Below are 21,005 nucleotides of genomic sequence, written 5' to 3'. Positions count from 1 at the left end.
CATTCACAAAATCTGTCCTGGCTCCAGCTGAGCAGTTCTTCAAAATCCAAAAATTTGTCATATGTGAGCCCAAACTGTATTCCATTACTCTACAATAAACAGTTACCTTTGCTTTCTAAGCCATCAGACAGTCATTCTTCTTTTGATATATCAACTTTGTAAGTGACTACCAATCTGCATTTAATCGTATTTTTTAGTATGACATAAATAATTATTGATAGTGTATACAAGTAATCTTATTTTACTTGGTTACATTCCATTTTAAGAATGAATTTGGCTCTTATTTGAGCTGCTCTGCCACTGAAATCTTGTAGCTAATTACATAGGTATAAAATTGAGCTATCTGATTTTGAATTATAATTTTTAAGTCCATTGGATACATTTGAAATATGGTTTCCCCCCCCCCCCCCCCCCCTCTCTCTCTCTCTCTCTCTCTCTCTCTCTCTCTCTCTCTCTCTCTCTCTCTCTCAGCAGTTTATTTTTTATTATAAAAACACCAACTACTACTACAACTACATCTTCTTCTTCAAGTACTGTTACTTGTAGAAACAGTAATGTAGTCTGCAGCATTAAATCTACAAACTCTACATAAAAGTGTGAAGACTAAACTGTGGCCGTTATAGCAAGAAATATATGTAACAACTTAGTCATTCCTAAAACACTGTGCAAAAGCTTTTTGTATTTATACATTTATGTTTTGAACATTCATTGTGCAATTAGTATCTGCTATGTGTTTAGGACAGAAATTAAGTGAAAATTAGTTACTTTATGTCCAAAAAATCACACACAGCAAACTGCCAAACTCAGTTTTCTTATTAGATCTTTAAAATGTATTTCTATGTCTTCAAGTGTATATTGTGTGTGATTTCATAAACAGAAGAACTATACAAGACTTTGTTTATGTGCAAGCTTTGAAAGCTGGAGTTCATAATTTTTGTTTGTTTTACTGGTCTAGGGTTAATTATCAGTCTGAGAAACAAATGATTTAACATTTTCTGCAATGCAAAACTTAGCACCAAAATGGTGTGAAATGGGCTCTGTAGTAAATGGAAACCATAACTATCTAAAAAGAGTTTGAACTCAAGAAAATATTACTTGTATCTTATTGTAAATACTTTCTGGCCCTGTTATATTTTGCCCACCCAGTATCATTGGATCACTGTGAATCTGTGTGAACACTCAGTAACATACTTGGGACATACTCTTCCATATTACACTGGGCAGTATGTTCAAATTTAAGCCACAAGGTTTCTAAATTTTCCTTTTTATCGAAACTGTGTTTCAAGCTTTCAGTAATCAATTTTGTTTCCAAATGTTTTAAATGAGAATCTTTTTTTTTTTTTTTCCTCTTTGTTGGCAATGTTTTGATGTTTGATAACTAGCACACTGCAACAGCTTCTCATTGTTACTGATCTTGTACAGATTATGTTGTGAAGAGTGGGCCTGTTTGTTGCTAGATTTAACAGTCAGTGGAAAACTCAAGATAGATTTAAACCCTGTATATGAAGATAGATCACTATTCATGTAATAAAAGAAGTAGCCTGTAGAATAGGTCAGTGACTTAGCAAAATATTAAAAATGAAATATTGGCACAGTCTTTCATTTGTTCACATAACTCATTATGACTGATAGAACTATGTGTGTCATTTTCTTCATTCTGGACTCTCAATGAATGCTGTCCGATTACTTCATTCATACATCAGTTATTACTGATGTTAAAACAAAGGTAGGAAAATGTATCTATGTAGCAAATGCAAGAATAAACAGATTGCAAGTTAGCTGAACAGTCAGCATCACACATTAATCTGCAAGGGTGAAAATGAGGAGTATCAGCAAAAATCAAATGTATTGTCTCATATACTGTAGGTGTATGTGTTCTGGGCAAGGTTATGATAGATGGGAAAGAATCACCATGGTTCAACAGTCATGTTAAAAATATATTACTAAAGCAAAAAGAGCTTCATCAAAGGTGTACACAAAGTCAAAAATTTGTTGACAAATGTAAAGTTGTATGAAGCCAAAATGAGTGTCAGTGAATTTGATTGTGAAATTTTTGCTACCAACATGACAAAAAATCTCAAGATGTTTTAGTCTTCTATAAAAATATCAGTCATGGTCACACTGGCACTTAAACGGAGGATGACACAGGGAAGGCCTAAATACAGAACTTGGTTTTCCAAAATTGTGTCAGTGCGGAATATCATACTACCACTTCTCTTTTCTCTTGTAGTATTAACAACAAAATAACGGATCTTGGAAAGGCTGCTGGACCTGTAAGAATTATATATTTAATACAAAAGAACTTTTTTCCCATGTAGCAACAGTTTATCATTGGGCACTTGAACATCACATGTGTACAGAGAAATTAGAAGATGGATTATCAAACAGATGTGTTTAACTGTAGACTTTACTAAAAGAAAAAAAAACTAGGAGTGTGTGTCCTAAAGTAGAACAGTCACTTAAAACTGGTTGTAGGAACAGGAGATGCCAGATTGAGATTCATGAAAGAATCCTAAGAAAACGTAATTTACCCACAAAAGAGGTGTCTTACAAAACCCATGTTCAATCTGTTATTGAATGTAACATGTCAGTTTGACTCCCTTAATAGATAGGTTTAATAGAGCAGACAAGGAAGGTCCAAAACATAATTGTGGATATCACCATGGTTTTGTTTAATACATACAAGAGTGGGGCAGTAGTTCTAGTCAAGCTCCAGTGGAAGGCACCACAAGAGAATGTTTTCTAAGAAGAATTGAGAAAGATACTATTTTTTCCCTCCTTACATACATTAAACACCCTGTCAATGATCCCACTGTCATCTGCAAGGTTGGTTAAAATGCAAACTGTCTCCATTTGCAGTGCTTTCAAATTTCGCATGGCTCTGTCATTAAATGTTTCCCTGAAGTTTGTTTCTAGTAACAGCACCATTGCAAAAGTGATGCCGTGATGTACAAGTACACTACTTCTTTCTCTGGCTATATTATAAATGTCTTTCATTCGGGTTAGAGATAGTAGTGATAGTTACCATATTAAACTTTTCCGTGCAGTACAATTTCTGTTCATCATTGTAAATTGTTTGTTTTTGATCACTTGGTTCTTTTTTTTTCTTCTTGAAGGATTCATGTGATGTCTGGAAGTGCTAAAAATCCAAGCAGTGTGAATGACGACATTTATGAGAAAAACATTAAGTATGCAGCATCTTTGTTCGAGAAAGAGGGTATTGTAGGATTGATTGAACCAATCAATCCACATTCTGTTCCAAACTATTACATGAATAATTTTTCAAAAGGTGAGTGAACTCGACACTTTCAGGTCATGTATTAATGTTTGCATGCCTTTGTGCTATTAGTCAGCATTCCAGGAAAAAAATTACAAGGGGAGACCATGACACTGGGATCGCAGATTTACATCAAACTTCCTATCCTTTAGTAGGCTATTAAAACAACATAATGTGCAAATAGTAAGGTGCATTACTCTGGTAAGAGAAGTTTTATGCATCTATTATGTTACTGGCGTAGCCGCCGAATGCTAGAGTTCATGGTGGTCAAGTGGGCAGCGTTCGAGTTACGTAAGACAAATGTGTCCAAAGCGAAGTTTCATCTCCTGCTCAAACGTCATTTTTAATCTATATTTCTTTCATCACCGGTCACATTGTTTAATTTATATGACATCTAAGACGTAATATAATAATAAAAGACACGTGTATTTGCATGAAGTTTTAGTGAATTTCATGTTAATTGACTACTTACTATTTTTAATTAGATTTAATTACTAGAACAAACACATTTATAACTATTGACAAGTAAATGAAGCAATGTGTAGAGTTTTCCTCAAAATGTATGCCTGCCGTGATTAGTGAAATCCCTCACACTTGCAATCTGATAAGGTACCTGGAACTACTTTGCACTCAACACTTCAAGGTGCAGACACACAGGCCGGCCCCATTTGGCAGTTAATCTGCATAGCAGTGAGACATAGCTGTGTAACAAGAACGAATAGTGTACATGCGAATTTTTTGAATATCACAGAATTCACACTTGTACTATAAAATGAAGGTTTGAGCAGGAATCAAACCGTCACCTCTTACATGTTCATCTTATGAAACTTGAACACTAACCACTTGACTACCATGAACTCTAACCTCTGGCACCTATGGTTCAAATGGCTCTGAGCATTATGGGACTTAACTTCTGAGGTCATCAGTCCCCTAGAACTTAGAACTACTTAAACCTAACTAACCTAAGGACATCACACACATCCATGCCCGAGGCAGGATTCGAACCTGCGACCGTAGCGGTCGTGCGGTTCCAGACTGTAGTGCCTAGAACCGCTCGGCTACCCCAGCCGGCCTCTGGCACCTATGTACAGATATGTTAGTTACATAATAGACACATAAAACTTCTCTTCGATTTCCTCAGAAATGCCAGAGTAGTGCACTTTACTACTTGCATATTATGTTGTTTTGATGACCCACTAAAGATGTACAAAGTTTAAAGTAAATCTGTGATACCAACATTGTGGCCACCTTTGTCAGTATAAACAACAGCTTTTCATAGCATTATTACAATGAGTCTCAGTCATCCATTTAAAAATTCCTTATGACATACAGAAATTGAGTAACACTGTCTTGGCGAAATGAGTGAACATGTGGTGAACATTAGCTTTCACTAAGCAGTTTAGATGTTATTGGGTTTACCAAAGAAAAAAATTAAAACAAGGAGACCTATATGCAATCAAACACTTCCATGAGTGATCGCCCTGTCAACAGTGTATAGTGTAACAAAAGCAAAAATAGAAAAAATGTGGGAATGAAGCTCACAGAGTGGCTGAAATATTCTAAAACTATACAATAAAAATTATTACAACAAAAATTTTACATGTATCAAGTTCCCTTTGCCAACAGACATTAATGAAATGGGGTAAACATATGAAATAATTGAGAAGCCCATAAAGTATACAAAACAGACAGAAAATTATAGTATGAAACCATTACATTATGTTATGAGAGGATAAAAGGATTTACACGGTAGGAGGAATGAATGAAAGAGGAGAAAAAAACATTTAGGATTTTGTGAAAGGTTACAGTTAGTAATAGCAAACACTCTTTTCAGACAAGATAATATAGAATGATACCAGTTGAATAATTTCATGGCTAGACCAGAATTCAGAAGCTGGATACTGGTCTACAAAGTATAGCATGTGGTGATTTTAATTCAGACTGTAACTTAGTAATAATAAAGCGTAACGTGAATTCCATAGAAATTAAGGGCGAGATACAGAAGAAAATGCAAAAATTATAAGTGGGGATGGGATAAATTTTAAACTGTGAGAGGCTGTAAGCAGGAATTACAACAAAAATACTCCAAGTAGTCTAGTTGAAGATATTTGGTATGTATCAAAGGGAAAACTGAAGTCATGACAGGTTCATCCCCTTTTTTAAATGAAATGCATAAATAAATAAATAAAGTTCTGGGTGATCAGGAAACACACTATCTTAGGGCTGGGTCACACACTGCTATCATGCAGACTCTGCAGCAGATATACAAGTGTTCTTTTGCTCAGACATGTAAAAACACTATGTGCTCAAAAGTATGCAGTCACCCCTATGTAATGCATAATTGTCCACTACATGTCACAAGAGACAGACCAGCCAGAATAAAAAAGAGATGGGGAGTATTGTGTTGTCAGCAGAGAAGCAATAACAGCAGAGTGGGTCATTCAGGAGAACTCAATGACTTCAAATGTGGACTGGACAGAGGATGTCATGTGAGTAACAAGCCCAGCAGCAACATTTCAACCCTTCTAAAGCTGCCCAAGTTGACTGTCGACGAAGTTACTGTGAAGTGGTAATGTGAAGGAACAATCACAGCTAAACCAGGAACAGGTACACTACATGTATTAGCAGACAGAGACCACCATCAGTCACTGCAGAAGGTTGGGGGAAAAATCAATTTCGGGGAAAAAATCAATAGAAGAAATCACTCATGAGGTGTAAAGCATTACTAGAAGCACAGCTAGCACAGTGACTGTGCATAGGGAATTAACAAGAATGGGATAAAGTGGTTGAGCAGCTCCTCATAAACCACATATTACTGCAGTCAGTGCTTGAGCAATGCTTGGGGTGGCATAAAGATCGATGCCATTGGACAGTGAATGACTGGAAATGAATTATGTGTAGTAAAGACTCGAGCTATATCCTGTGGTAATCCGATGGGAGGGTTTGGGTTTAACAGATGCCTGGAGAACATTACCTGCCACTGCGTGTAGTGCCAACAGTGAAGTACAGAGGAGTTACTATTATGGTATGGGGGTACTTTTTGTGGTAAGAGGCTGTTCCCTTTATTGCCCTTAAACAAATGCTAAATGTGGAGGGGTATGAACACATTTTACAGCATTGTATGCTGCATACAGTAGTGGTACAGTTTGGAGACAATGACTGACTGTCTCGGGATGGCAATGCACCCTGTCATAAAATAGCATCTGTGAAACAATGGCTTATGAACAATAGCATTCCTGAAACTGATTGGCCTGCCCAGAGTCCTGACCTGAACTCAATGGAACACCTTTGGGATGAGTTGGAATGTTGATTTTGCTCCAGATTCCAATGTCCAACACCACTACCTTCTCTAGTATCAGTTCTTGAGGAAGAATGAGCTGCTATTCTTCTATAGATATTCAGATACCTCATTGAAAGTGTTCCCTGCAGAGTTCATGCCATCGTAATGGCAAAGCATTGATACATCCCTAATAATGTCCACTAATACTTTGGTCAGATAGTGTATGGCAGAATTGCGGAATTACGTAAATAAAAATGATTAAAAATTGATGAATGCTACAAAAAATCCCAGAGGGTTAATGTAGTGAGCCAAACTAAAATTTATAATTTTCAAATGAAATCAGGTTTATTTAAACCACTTTGATAACACACTGTGAATGGTGTACTTACGGTACTCTACAAGCAGCTTCTTCAATCTTAGTACATCATGGCAAACATGCACAAAATCTAAGTCATGAGTGTTAAAAGTCAAATCTCTACTACCCTTTTAAATCAATCACTTGAAACTGTTGGAAAAACCTCTAAGTTAAAAGTTCCCTCATAATAATTAAAGTGTCGTAACAGTAATACAAATTCTGTGCACGCACTTTGCTTAAATTGTGCTTAGTCTGAACAAAGTTGTAGAATACTTCAAGCACACCCAGGCCCAGTGCCAAGAACCAATCACTTAAAAATTCACACTGTCAACTGACACAAGTGCCTACAGAATTGACAATCAAATGTATAAGATCTTGAGTGCTCCATTTCTGTGCCCTCAGTTTGCCATTTAGCTGCCAGTTTAATAAAATGGACCATTATTCAAATTTAGACACACTTATTGCATAATTACAGATGCTAAGAGAAGCACTTCCCTTGACAGGACCTTCTGAGACCTTGCAAAACAATACACCTTGAACAGTACATGAATAATTAACTAAGTTACAAAACAAGTGCTCATGCACTCATTAATAAATATGCAGAAACATGTTGGAATACACATACTACATTAGGACTGACATATTCAGTTCAAGGTCCTTTCTGTTCCCGTTCTGGTAATGCAGTCGGATATTACAGTAGAGGCACCCAGTCCAAATGACCTACATCTCTTAAATGCTAACATAATTAATTACCTAAATTACCACAAAGTCACATGTTGCATATCAGAGGAAAGGTAAAAAATGGCCTCCCTTTTCTGTCCTGGTTCATGTACTGTGTATGTGTGGTGAATTCCTGGTTTTCGCATAATTTGCGTATTCAGTAATAATTAATCAGGCTGGTTTGAGATGTTCAGTGGCATTACCTGACATCTTCAGCTAATGTTTGATGCACTGTTTATGTAGATAGTTCAGTGCATTAAATAGTTATTAAACAGAGGGTATATTCATTTGCATTAACTTTGTAACAATAATAGTACTGCTACACTGGTTTAGTGGCAATTAATTCCTCTCATTGTCATGAACATTTTGGTATATGTGGTTATCGACTATGACCTTTCTAAAGTGTAGCACTTAATTTTGTGGATATAATTTTTTTCACCCTGCTAGCGATTTTCACAAAATAAATGTGGTTCCTGAGTTCTCTAACCTCAGAAAAAACTGTAGTGCTCTTACCTGTGGCTTATACCTGCCATGTGCTCTGCTTTTGGCAGAACTGTGTTTACCTTTCAGCCACCCTAGTCAGCCCATATGCCTGATGTTTCTGATGTTTGCCTTCATGGCATGGATTTATTCTTACAGGCAATAAAGAAAACATGGATAACCTGTAAAATAATTTAATTCAAACAAGTAAATATTGAAAGACGCAGAATGTTGAAGAAAACTGTAACATTATTGATTGCCCAGAAATGAAAACAGCAGAAAGTGCAGATGTCAGAGGAAAAGTTAGTGACTCATAAAGTTAGTAACTGTAGGAAGAAATGATGTAGTATACATAAAGATTTCATACATATGATGAGAAATGGGGATAAAGATTAATGACACAAAACCTTATTTCACTCCAAAGAAGTAACAGACTGGTGGCAATAATACATTGAAAGCCTTTATGAGGGGAAAGGCATTATCTGGAAATCTAATACAAAACAAGAGTTGCTCTAAAAGAAATTTTGCAGCCTGTTTGCCTCAGGTTTGTTAATGTCATTGGAGGACATGAGCTAGCCCATTGCTGAGAACCTGAGACTTAGGAGCAGTTTTTTTAATGCAAAGTTAAATTTCCTTTTAGTCTACCAAGAACATTCATTAACATATAATTATGGAATAAATCACACAATCATCCAAAAATCTTGTGGTTCAGAAATATTCACATTAGTAACATATGGAATATCATTTTTAATGCAACAATAGATGCTGCCTATAGGAAAATTAAACTGACCTATGGAGAAAATAGAAGCAGCTGTGTGAATACCAAGCACTCAGATGACTAAGTAAAGAAGGAATAGCTGAAAGCTGGAAGGAAGGAACTATAGAAGGGCTGCACAAGGGAAACTTTTGTGTTGTGGCTGAGAGAGCCACACTTACAAATGTGCCCCAAGGTAGCAAGAATAAATTAACTTTCTTTACACTCCTAAACTGATTACATCAACATAGTTACTCGAACATGAGTCCAAATCCACCGATAGTGACTGACATACTAGAAGAGTTCTTCCAAGGGAGACATTGATGCAGCCATATTGTTGGAGATCAGTAGAGTTAAAGGACAGTCAGTACTTGAAGTCCATGAAGTGCTAGACCTGGGTAGTCAGAGATGGTGTCCAGTGAGGTGGCAGCTCTGAACAATTGATGATGGTATCTAGTGAGGTGGAAGCATCAAATGATCAGAGAGATGAGCTCCATCAGATGGGCTGCCATCAGATGGGCTGCATACATGGCCGGCATAATCTGGAAATGACAGTGAGCTGCATACTGATGGGTCACGGGTGTCGCGGATGTCAGCCCCAGCACAGAGAACTCTGAGGAGACGTGGAGTGAACTCTCAGACGTGGCTCAGGGCAAATGACTGCGCAGGACAGAGGGAGCTCCAATTGAGGAGCCAGCAAGATGCAGTTGGTACTCAGACCTAAATGACTCCTGATGCAGACTGGGGCAAAGTGGCCAGGTGATGTCCTTTATAGCCACCCAATGGAAAAATACTGCTCTGAAAATCAGCGGGCATGTGACCTGTGGAAGAAGAACTGGTGCCCGCAATGGCAGCACTGATTGCTTTCACACAACTGGTGGCAAAGCTGGCACCATGTATTACCATGGTGGCTGTGGGATATGCAGTTAACAACAACTCAGTTCGCTTACAATATTGTTGTACTGTTTTCCTACTATCTCCCACAACGGTATTGCCAGTGGCAAGAGAGATGGCAGCACATGCCTGTGTGTGCAGTAGTTGGATCCCAGATGAATACGATAGAAAAAAAACTTGAGGACAGTGTTATAGAAAGAGAAGAGAAGTGGTTGAAGATAAGATGGGAGAGACAATACTGCTAGAAGCATTTGACAGAGCACTGAAAGACCTAAGTGGAAAGAAGATCTCTGGATTAAATGATGTTCCCTCAGAATGACTGATATTCTTGAGAGAGCCAGCCCAGAAAGAACTATTCCACTAGGTACGTAAGATATATGTGACAGGCAAAGTATCCTCAGACTTAAGGAAGAATGTTATTCCAACTCCAAATAAGAAAGGTGTTGACAAGTGTGAGCTACTACAGAACTATCAGTTTAATGGGCTGTGCGTGCAAAATACTGACATTTACAGAAGACTGGAAAAAAATGGTGGGTACCAAACTCAGCTGAAGATCATTTTGGGTTCCAGAGAAGTGTAATAAGACGTGAGGCGCAATATTGACCCTACACCTTATCTTAGAAGGTAGATTTAAGAAAGTCAAATCTATGTTTATGGCATCAGTATATTTAGAGAAAGCTTTTGACAATATTGATTGGAGTACACACTTCAAAATTTTTAAGTTGCTGGGACAAAATGCAATGAGCAAAGGATTATTTACAACTTGTACAGGATCCACACTGTAATCCTAAGAGTCAAAGGACATGAAAGGGAAGCAATAGTTAACAGTGAAATAAAACAGTGTTGTAGTCTGTCCCTGATGTTATCCAATCTGTACATTGAACAAACAGTAAAGGAAATCAAGGAGAAATTTAGAAGGGAAAGGAAAGTTCAGGGAGAAAAAATAAAAACTTTGATGTTTGCTTATGACTTTGTAAGTCTGACAGAGATGGCTAACAACTTGGAAGAGCTGTTGAACAGAATGAAAGAGGTTATTAAATGAACACCAATGAAAGTAAAACAAGGATAATAGTATGTAGTCAAATAAAAATTACATGATGGTGTGGGAAGTAGAGTAGGAAATCCGACACTAAAAGAAGCTGATGGGTTTCACCATTTGGGCAGTAAAATGACTGATGATGGCCAATGTAGAGAGAATATAAAATGCAAGACAAGCATTTCTGAAAAAGAAGAATTTGTTGACATCAACTGTTAAATGTTAGGGAGATTTTTCTGAAGATATTTGTAGCCTTACACTGAGGTGACGAAAGTCATGGGATACCTCCTAATATTGTGTCAGACCTCCTTTTGCCCACCATAGTGCAGCAACTCAACGTGTCATAGACTCGACAAATTGCTAGAAGTCTCCTACCGAAATATTGAGTCATGCTGCTTTTATAGCCGTCCGCAAATGCAAAAGTGTTTCAAGTGCAGGATTTTCTGCACGAACTGGCCTCTTGATTGTGTCCCATAAATGTTTGATGGGTGGTCAAATCAGTCACTCAAATTGTCCAACATGTTCTTAAAACCACTTGCAAACAATTGTGGCCCGAAGGATCATTGTCATCCATAAAAATTCCATCATTGTTTGGGAACATGAAGTCCATGCATGACTGCAAATGGTCTCCAAGTAGCCGAGCATAACCATTTCCAGCCACTGATTGATTCAGTTGGAGCAGAGAACCCAGTCCATTCCATGTAAACTAAGTTCACATCAAGGTGGAGCCACCACCAGCTTGCACAGTGCCTTGCTGACAATTTGGGTCCATGGCTTCATAGGGACTGCACCACATTTGAACCCTACCACCCTTTCTTACCAACTAAAATCAAGACTCATCTGACCAGGCTATAGTTTTCCAATCGTCCAAGGTCCAACTGATATTGTCACGAGCCCTGGAGAGGCACTGCAGGCGATGTTGTGCTGTTAGTAAAGGCACTAGCATCAGCCGTCTGCTGCTTAGCTTATTAATGCCAGATTTCACTGTACTGTCCTAATGGATACATTTGTTGTACATTGATTTCTGTATTTATTTTGCAAAGTGTTGCTCATCTGTTAGCACCAACAAGTGCAGCTCTCGTCCATTAAGTGAATTCCAGCGGCTCTTTCGTTGACTGTGGTGAGAGGTAATGCCTGAAATGTGGTATTCTTGGCACACACTTGACACTGGGGATCTCAGAATATTGAATTCCCTATTGATTTCCAAAATGGAATGTCCCACGCATCTAGCTTCAGCTACCATCCGCATTCCAAGTCTGTTAATTCCCATCGTGCGGTCATAATCACATTGGAAATATTTTCACATGAATCACCTGATTACAAATGACAGTTGCACCAATGTGGTACCTTTTATACCTTACGTACACAATACTACCACCATCTGTATATGTAGAAGTGAAACATTAAAGGTAAGCAGTTCAGACAATAAGATAATAGAAGCTTCTGAAATGCAATGATACAGATGAATGCTGAAGACTAGATCGGCAGATCTTGTAACTAATGAGGAGCTACTAAATATAATTTCTTGGGAGGAAAGAAGTTTGTGGCACAACTGCACTTGTTGAAGAAGACCTAAGCATGACTAGAGCAAGCAGGTTCAAACGGATGAAGGTTGCAACAGTTATTCAGATATGAAGAAGCTTGCACAGCATTGCAAACATTTATTTGCTGGTTACTTTTATTGTAATAAAATAAAATAATATGTCAACTATTTGCAAGTTTAATTAGGATAAAAAGATGTGATGGTATTCTGATAGAGCATCTTTTTCTCTTTAAGGGCTGGACATTGTCAGAAGAATAAATAGTCCAAATCTAAGATTGATGATGGATTTATTCCATGTTCAACACTTACAAGGTGACCTGACACACACAATTAAAACGGCCCTACCATATGTTGGTATGTAATTAATTATTTTACATAAATAACTAACAAAATTATTCTTTTCTGCACTTATACAGCACTTGCTAGTTTTTGACAAAGCTATTTGAAAACTATTTAGGCATTTGACTGAAGGGCTTTAAGTTAACGAGAAACCTAAATTATGATAGCCAGACTAGGATTTATTCTAGGGTTCTCCTGCAGGACAGTTTACTGCACTAATTCAGTACTTGGTTTATTACAGTTGTTCTAGGTTTAGTTTAAAAGATTTTGTTTCTGAATAAACAGAACAGGTGAGATAATGAAATTTGTCATGGAGAATAATGAACTATTTTTTGCTCTTCATTGTGATATACTCTTCACACAGCTGTATTTAATGTCACTTATTAATTGGTATGGGTTTTGAATTGCTCATCGGGTGTTAACACAATAAGTATAGTCATCTATGTAGTCATTAAGATGCATATCTAGATTAGAGTGAAGTTGAAACACTGCCACGCAATTACAAGACATCTAAATTATAATATGTAAATATGTCAACCATGAAATTGATGTCAATGATAGAAAGACATTTATGTCTAGATAATAATTAGTTGTAATAAAGAAGATAATAATAACAACAATAACAATAAAAATTTCAGCCTCAACCATATAAGTGTAATTAATATTTGCAACCAATTTTGATAACTAATTTCACCCTCTCCTGCATGTGGTCAAGCTAATATTGCCAACTGGATTTCATCCCTGTGAGACTCAGTTGATATGTTCCAATATGTTATGTGACAATCATTGTTTTCTAAAGACTGAAGACCTGTGGGTAACAGTTTGTAACACCTTCTTTGGTTGCTACCACTACAGTATTTAATATCTATGGAATTCTTTTCACTGATCTGTAATAGATGTAAGTCAGAAAAGACGCAGTTTCAATTTTTGCCACAATGTGGGAAGCATGGTGTTGCAAAAATTGTTTATAAGTACATCTTTTGCCACACGGGGTAGCCGAGCTGCCTGAGGCGCCTTGTCATGGTCCGTGCAGCTCCCCCCCTCCGTTGGAGGTTCGCGTCCTCCCTCGGACTTGGATGTGTCTGTTGTCCTTAGCATGAGTTAGTTTAAGTTAGATTAAGTAGTGTGTAAGCTTAGGGACCGATGACCTCAGCAGTTTGGTTCTATAGGACCTTACCACAAATTTCCAAAGTACATCTTTGTTCTTTTTGTGGTGTAAATAATAAACTAATCATTTGAACCTAAAACAGGTAAATATCTGTGACCATAAATTTGTCACCAAATTTCACAGTCACAGTGTCATACTTAGGCAAGTGCTGTTTGCCAGCATTTTCCAGGACCACACAGGTGCCTCTTATTGTCACATCACGTACTGTGACTCATCATCCTATATAACAGACTTCTATTATTTCACAGTCCAGTGACAGTTTTGTTTTCCCCACTCCTTTGTTCTTGTGATCTGTAGCTTTTGCGTAGCTGCACAACAATGAAAATTGGGTACAATCACTTTTTATTGGATCTTTCTCTCGCTGACCTTTGTACCAGAGCTGCATAAGTTACTTTCTCTGGCCTCTAGGGATGAGGATTGGTTTTTATATATGCCTTACACTTCTGTATCACAATACCAATAACAGTAGAACAGGATTATGTGACTTCTGTTAAATCTCTGTAATAGTATGGTTAAAATTTTGTTTGTATAGTTGAACCCTGTTCCAACACAGTTTCATCCATTTACTCACTCTGATGAAATATCTTTGTATGATGTAAGAAAGTCTATACTCTGATTTAAAACTACTTGTTGTTTGATATTTATTACATGGCAGCTACAGTGTTTCCACATCAGCTGTAATATGCTGCTTGGCTATAGGCATTGCAGATGCACTGTACTCTGTCAAAAGTGCTGTTGCTTAGCATTTTACAGAGTAATGTTAACAGTGCCCACTGTGAGGTGTGATGCGAATGCAAGATGCTTTGTCATCAGCAGATTTTAAATAGCCAGTAAGGGAAACAGCAGTCAGATGACATGTTCTACAGCAGTTAATTTAATTGAAACTCGTGTCCTGTTCCAACAACCATCCCAGTTATTCAAGGAAATGGTGGACAGCAACCCACAGCTGTTACTGCAGAACTGTTAATAATGCTAACTTTGTGCCCACCAGTCAAATCTAACCTCTATAAGCAAATTGAGTTCTAGATAAAAAAGATTTAAATTTCAGTGTGAAAAACACGTTATCTCTTTTCTTGCATGCCATTGGTGATCTAAAAGTAATCTCCATGAACTGATTCACTGCTATCAAGTGGGAGTTGCAAAGTGTCCTGTCTGGCATTTAGTTATAGCACAGTGTGAACATACTTTGGTTTTGGGCAACATGGGCAAGCTGAGAAAGTATGCTGTGACAATAGAAGGAAACATTTTTATGTACATACCTCCACCAACTGTCATAGTTGTGTGCAAGGAGGGAGCTGGGGTTCATGTGCAGGTACTTCTGAGCCACAGCGATACGTAAAAAGAACTGGCTGAGGAGTCCTGCCCAACCACCTGTCTTCATTGCGGTGGTGTTTTGTCAAACAGAACTACCTGCATAATGGAGAAGCAGGATGTGCCACACACATTCCACCAACCTGTCAAAATTAGACTTTTAGTGCTGGGCTGATTAAAAACATGGTGTGGGTCTCAATAAGCCAAGAGTGTACCAAATCCCAGCCCAAAGCTTATTGTTATAACAGTCCAAGAATCTGTAAAAATTATTATCAGATAAAATTATGAAGCATGACTCATGGCACAGCCTCTGTAAGGCATAGGATGCTGTCCTTCATTTGTTTAAAGAACTGGGGGGTTGACTCCAGACTTCAGTTATCTGTTCAAAATTAGCATTGAAAATGCAAAAGCATATAACAAGATATGCAAAAGCACATAACAAGATGGAATGAGTAATTCTGTGCAAATATACAGAGCAATAGCAAGCTGAGCTTGACAGCTGATTGTGAATGTGGCATTGAACACTTTGGCTAATCTTGTGGCATGCAGAAGGAAATGCCCTCAGATGCACAGCCAGATGTCAGATAGCATGTATTCTGTGCAGTGGTCTTTATATTTGGTACAATGAACAGTAGTGTACTCGTGGCAGCAATTGGAAATTATAATCGTTCCTACAAATTTGTCATAGCATTGAGAAATATACAGGGTGTCTCTCCTAAGAAACAATAGGTACATTTACTCTGGTGTTTCAGTTTTGCATTATGTAGCATGAGTCAGCCCACACAAATAGCACTCTTCACATCTTTCATGCAAAGCCCATTGTTGATGGAAAACATTGGTTTGTTTCCTATTACAAACAAAATTATTTTTAAAGTGGAATTTTATGCACCCATGAAATAGAGCAGGCACATTTTAGTCTAGTGTGATATTCATTTTATCTATATGTATTTACAGGGACAGTGAAACACAAAGAAAAAACAGCATGCCAGCAGTGACTCAGTAGTGCTGCATACTTTGCAGTAGCAGTCAGTGAGGAATGCAACAGTGCTGTCACTGCCGGAGTACTGGTTATTCTTCGAGTTTTACTATCCCTATTAATACATGTTAAAAAAACTAGAGTAATCTGAGACTGCTCTATCGAATGGGCATGTAAAATTCTGTTTTAAAAGTAATTCTGTTTGTAATGGCAAACAAACCAATGCTTCCCAATGACACTGGGCATCGCATGAAAGTGATGAGCACTGTTTGTTTGGGCTGACTCCAGCTGCACAACGCAAAAATGAAGTTGCAAATATGTGCTGAAACACCAGAGAAAATGTGCTTGACAACTCTTGAAAGAGAGACCTGTATATAAAGTATGAAAAAAAAAGTTATGGAAGAATTTGATATTGCTGGTAAAACATGTGGCATTACCTCAGATAATTACATCAAAAAGTTAAGAATGTGAACATATTATGAAGCTTTTGGCTGCGTGATTGCTTAGAACTAATGTAAAATTTACATTTAGATTATCTGTGTACCATATTGTATTTTAGCTTAATGATGTTTTCAACATATTAATTATTTCTTGTGTCCATAGGCCACATCCAGATTGCCCAAGTGCCCAACAGAAATGAACCTGACACACCTGGTGAAGTAAATTACAGCTACATATTTGATGTTCTAAAAGATAATGGTTATGATGGTTGGATTGGTTTGGAGTACAAACCAGCAAAGGGAACAAGAGAAGGGTTGAAATGGATTCAGAATTATAGAGTTACACAGTAATTCTTGTTGAAAAATATTTTGTAGGGGTGTTTTCTGGAACAAATATTTCTATTTTGGGATTTTTTAATTGCAAAGCATGAAAATATATGTAATAAAAATTTGAACTATTAATTCATCTACTTTCTTTTGCTATTTTGGATTCCTTTAAATAATTTTGTCAGTTATAAATAATGCATCTATCGGGTTGCTATTCACTGTAATTACAGGCCTTTCAATGACAAACATCCAAAATTTGTGTCTGCATCATCAAATATCTGAGATGTCTGTGAGAAAAATATGATTGATTAAGCATTGTTGAGATAAGCCACATTTAAAAAATCTGAGTACATTTCAAATCAAGTGAACATACATATGGCAAAAGAAAGTCCTTGGTGGAACATATATAATGAAAGCGGTAAATGTAACAAGTCACTGTATATCTGAGGCATCAGGTCATCGATAGGCACATAAACAAGGCAGTGTATGTTGCTAATCTTCCGGACAAATCCTTCTTCAGAGCTAACAGACTGCACATACACCTACACAGACAGCTATGTTGTCCCAGCCAATTACATTGTGTCAGCATTGCAGCTCAACTAGGGTGAGGGGAGACAGGAGTCAAGATATGGGAGGGACATTTGGGGAATGTTAGCTGATGGATGGGACAGAGAGGCAGTAAGCTAATGGTATAAGTATGTGACACTGGTGAGCTCATTCTGGCATAGGCAGGGGGAGTTGTGCACAGTGCACAATGCCATGGAGAAGTGGATTGGATGGGGGAGATATAACAGAAGAAGAGGCAGACTGAGGAGAGGTGGATATGAGTGCAGAATAAGTGATGTGGGGAGAATGGAGACAGGCATGGTGGTTGAGGCCTGGAGAGTTACCGTATCAAAAGATATATTTCAAGGACAATTCCCATCTACTTAAGTCAGAGAAACTGGTGTTTGGGGGGGGGGGGGGGGGGGGGGTGCAAATGACATGGGCTGTGAAGCAGCCATTGAAGTCAAGCATGTTCCAGGTGGTCAATTCTGGTCTCAACTGCAGTTCAGCAGTGGTTATTCATACAGGTGAACAGCTGGTTGATGATATGCACGCATAAAACCCCTGCAGACAAAGACTCCACCACTGTCATGATTAACTGCAGCAATTACCTTACAGCAAGTATCCACCAACAGTCCAATACTTCCACCTACGAGCCCTACCACAGTAATCTTATCCCAAAACTCCAGCATAACCTCCAATCCTTACTCAGATATGTAGGCTCATCCCAAAATCTCTCCTCCCTTGAGTCCGCTCTGTACTCACTCCAGCCAACCCCCCTCCCCCTCCTGCTCCCCGTCCCCCTCCTCCTCCCAACACTTTCCACATACTTCTTAAAATTCATAAATCTAACTATCCTGGATGACCCATTGTAGCTGGTTAATGTGCTCACACAGAAAGTGTCTTTGCTCTTGTTGACTAACACCTCCAACCTGTTGCCTGCCAAAACAACGCTTCTCCTTAGTGGAGCTGCAGTACCAACACATTGTAGTTGACAATGCAACAGATCTCTATATGTGTATAAGTGCAGTCTGTTAGCTCTGTAGAATGACTTGTCTGAAAGTTCACCAATGTTGTCAGTCTTGTTTATGTGGCTATCAATGAGTCACCTATACACAGAGGTGTTACTTTTACTCTTTCCATTATTGAAACTAACATTATTAAGTTAGTGAATGCGCACTGACAAGACATCAGGAACTCCCTCTTATGCGTGAATGATTTAATGATACATTTCAAATTGTTAATCCTCTACACTACAGTTTGATACAATGTAAATACTGATGTCATAGCAGACTTATAATACTGTAGCAGCTTTGCACAAAACAGTTTCCATTATTGCCATATAAAATAAAACATTTCCTTATGATTCCAGTTTTTGGAGAATCTGCAATCATGTGCTCATCTAAATTTATTGATCAGTTATTAAAGTGTGATTCAGGTCAATGTAAATTTCAGGTTTGCTGACATTAATCTTTTACTGATGTCTGTTTTACATGTTTCATGATAGCAAACAATGTCCTCTCCTTTCCTCGCCATGTGTGCAGCGTGATGTACCTCTTATACTTTGCTTCCATACAAGAAAAAGAATTGTAAAATACTGACCCCATGGGCTCTTTAACTACCCCATACATGTCATCTACAATAAGTGAGCCAAAGACTTTAGGCACCCACATGAAATTAGGGAACAAATTTTCACATCTCATGTATTACCTTTTAACTTAGTGACTATTTGTACTTGTGTAGGAATGTAAGGAATTAGATAAAGAGAGAGATTTAGATGACTAGCAGTCCATATTCCGTGGAGTCCTATATGAGGGGAAGGATCTGTCATCAAATCCGGGTCCTCAAAGAATCGCCATGACCTGTCATTTAGCATTGTTTACATTGTGCCACATTTTGTTTCTACCTCCCAGTTCTCATCCTACAGGTCTCTTCCAGAGAAGATCCAAGAAGATGTCTCCCTCATATTTCCTTGGCTTTACAGTTTGAATTAAATGGCTGCATGCCTTGCTTCAGGCTGTGTCCATTCCGTTTTTACTTTATATTTCTTATCTACCTTCTCCTTTGTTGGTCTCTGGTTAAAACTTTCTTAAAGTAGGCATAAAATCCACATTCTGTGACATCTCACAGATTACAGTTCATTCCGCGGTTGGTACAGCAAGCAGTATGTGTGATATGTAGTAACAAGCAGCCTTGATTGCAGTGTTAAATTTTTTTTATTATTTCCAAATGATGTGTTTCACCTTTATGTATACACCTTCAGATTGGCTGATATTTGATAGCAGTGGATATGTGGGATACCACACATAAAATATCCCTTCAGGTAAATACCCCTTTTCAAAGCCTTAAAAACACTGTATGGCGTCCTTATTACATCGTGTGGTGCAGTCCAATGCAAAACATATGGGATCAGGCCTACAGTAAGTCTTTAATCACTACAGCTCCAGCATGCTTATGATGTAATGACTTACTGTAGGCCTGACACCATTTGGTTTGTATTGGATTGGACCACATGCCATAATGACACTGCACACTGTTTTGAAAGCTGTGACAAGGGGCGTTTACCTGCTGGGATATTTTATGCATGGCATCCCATGTACCCATCACTACCAAATATCACCCAGTCTGAAGATGCCTAAATAAAGGTGAAATTCATCCTTGGGAAATAATAATAAAAATTTTAACACTGCAACGCAGACACCAAGACTGCTTGTTTCTTCATGTCTCACAGATTCCTCGTGGTATAAAACCGGGACCACGATGCTGGAGGTAAGACAACGCTATTTTCGTAAAACACTGTTGATAAAATATAGAGATCTGGCATTTGCAGCTGAATGCCGAACAGTTGTACTGCCATCAACATACATTTTGCATAAAGACTGCCAAGATAAGATAAGAGAGAGTAGGGCTTACAGGGAGGCATATAGACAGTCATTTCCCATCGCTCCATTTGCAAGTGAAACAGGAAGGAGGCAACATCCACCAGGCACTGTATGGTGCAGAGGACATGTTGTATGAGAATAAGCTCTTGTAATGTTGCTACATACAGCACTCATCCCCAAAGTGATCTTCATGGTAAGTGGCAAATAAGGACTTAGGATGTCTTTGTAGTGCTGTCGTGTGGCATAATGAGCCATGAAGAGCAATAGGAAACTAAAGCCATCTGAAAGAAAGGAGAGTCAGGATGGTGTACCATATTAACTTCATATTGTACGCTGTGATGTTAGGAATAGATTTTAATACATTGAGGAATCTGCTGAAAAGGGCAGCAATTGTTTTGACTGCATAGACTTTTCTAGCACAGTAATTCAAGATGTTTTTGTTGAGTTTGCTGCCTTATCCTAAAATCAGATTGATATAATATTTAAATAGTCCAACTTGCCACCTTCTCCAGATGAGACACTGTTGAGTCTCAGTAAACTGATAGAAAACCAGAGATAGTGTGTCTATATATGCACTGCAGAGACAGGTGGGCATCTACCAAACACTGTTGGTGCTGCATGTGAACAAAGTGTGCATGTAGTACAACCACTATCAAGTCAAATTCCAAACGTTGGGT

At 38.0% G+C, this 21,005-nt stretch overlaps 1 protein-coding gene across 1 annotated transcript in view; it reads left to right on the top strand.

Moving 5' to 3' along the window:
- The window catches only part of LOC124556728 (putative hydroxypyruvate isomerase), a 46,386-nt gene extending 29,351 nt beyond the window's left edge, over positions 1-17,035 (top strand). The window contains exons 3-5 of the mRNA XM_047130726.1: positions 3,117-3,289; positions 12,574-12,693; positions 16,737-17,035. Of these exons, the coding sequence (XP_046986682.1) occupies positions 3,117-3,289; positions 12,574-12,693; positions 16,737-16,924 (481 nt within the window). The 3' untranslated portion in view covers positions 16,925-17,035. The remainder of the gene's footprint in view (positions 1-3,116; positions 3,290-12,573; positions 12,694-16,736) is intronic.
- The last annotated feature ends 3,970 nt before the right edge of the window (positions 17,036-21,005 follow it).

The sequence above is a fragment of the Schistocerca americana genome, chromosome X, assembly GCF_021461395.2.
Source record: "Schistocerca americana isolate TAMUIC-IGC-003095 chromosome X, iqSchAmer2.1, whole genome shotgun sequence".
NCBI lineage: Eukaryota > Metazoa > Arthropoda > Insecta > Orthoptera > Acrididae > Schistocerca > Schistocerca americana.
The sequence above is the reverse complement of the archived record's forward strand: the minus strand, read 5'-3'. Positions and strand labels throughout refer to the sequence as shown.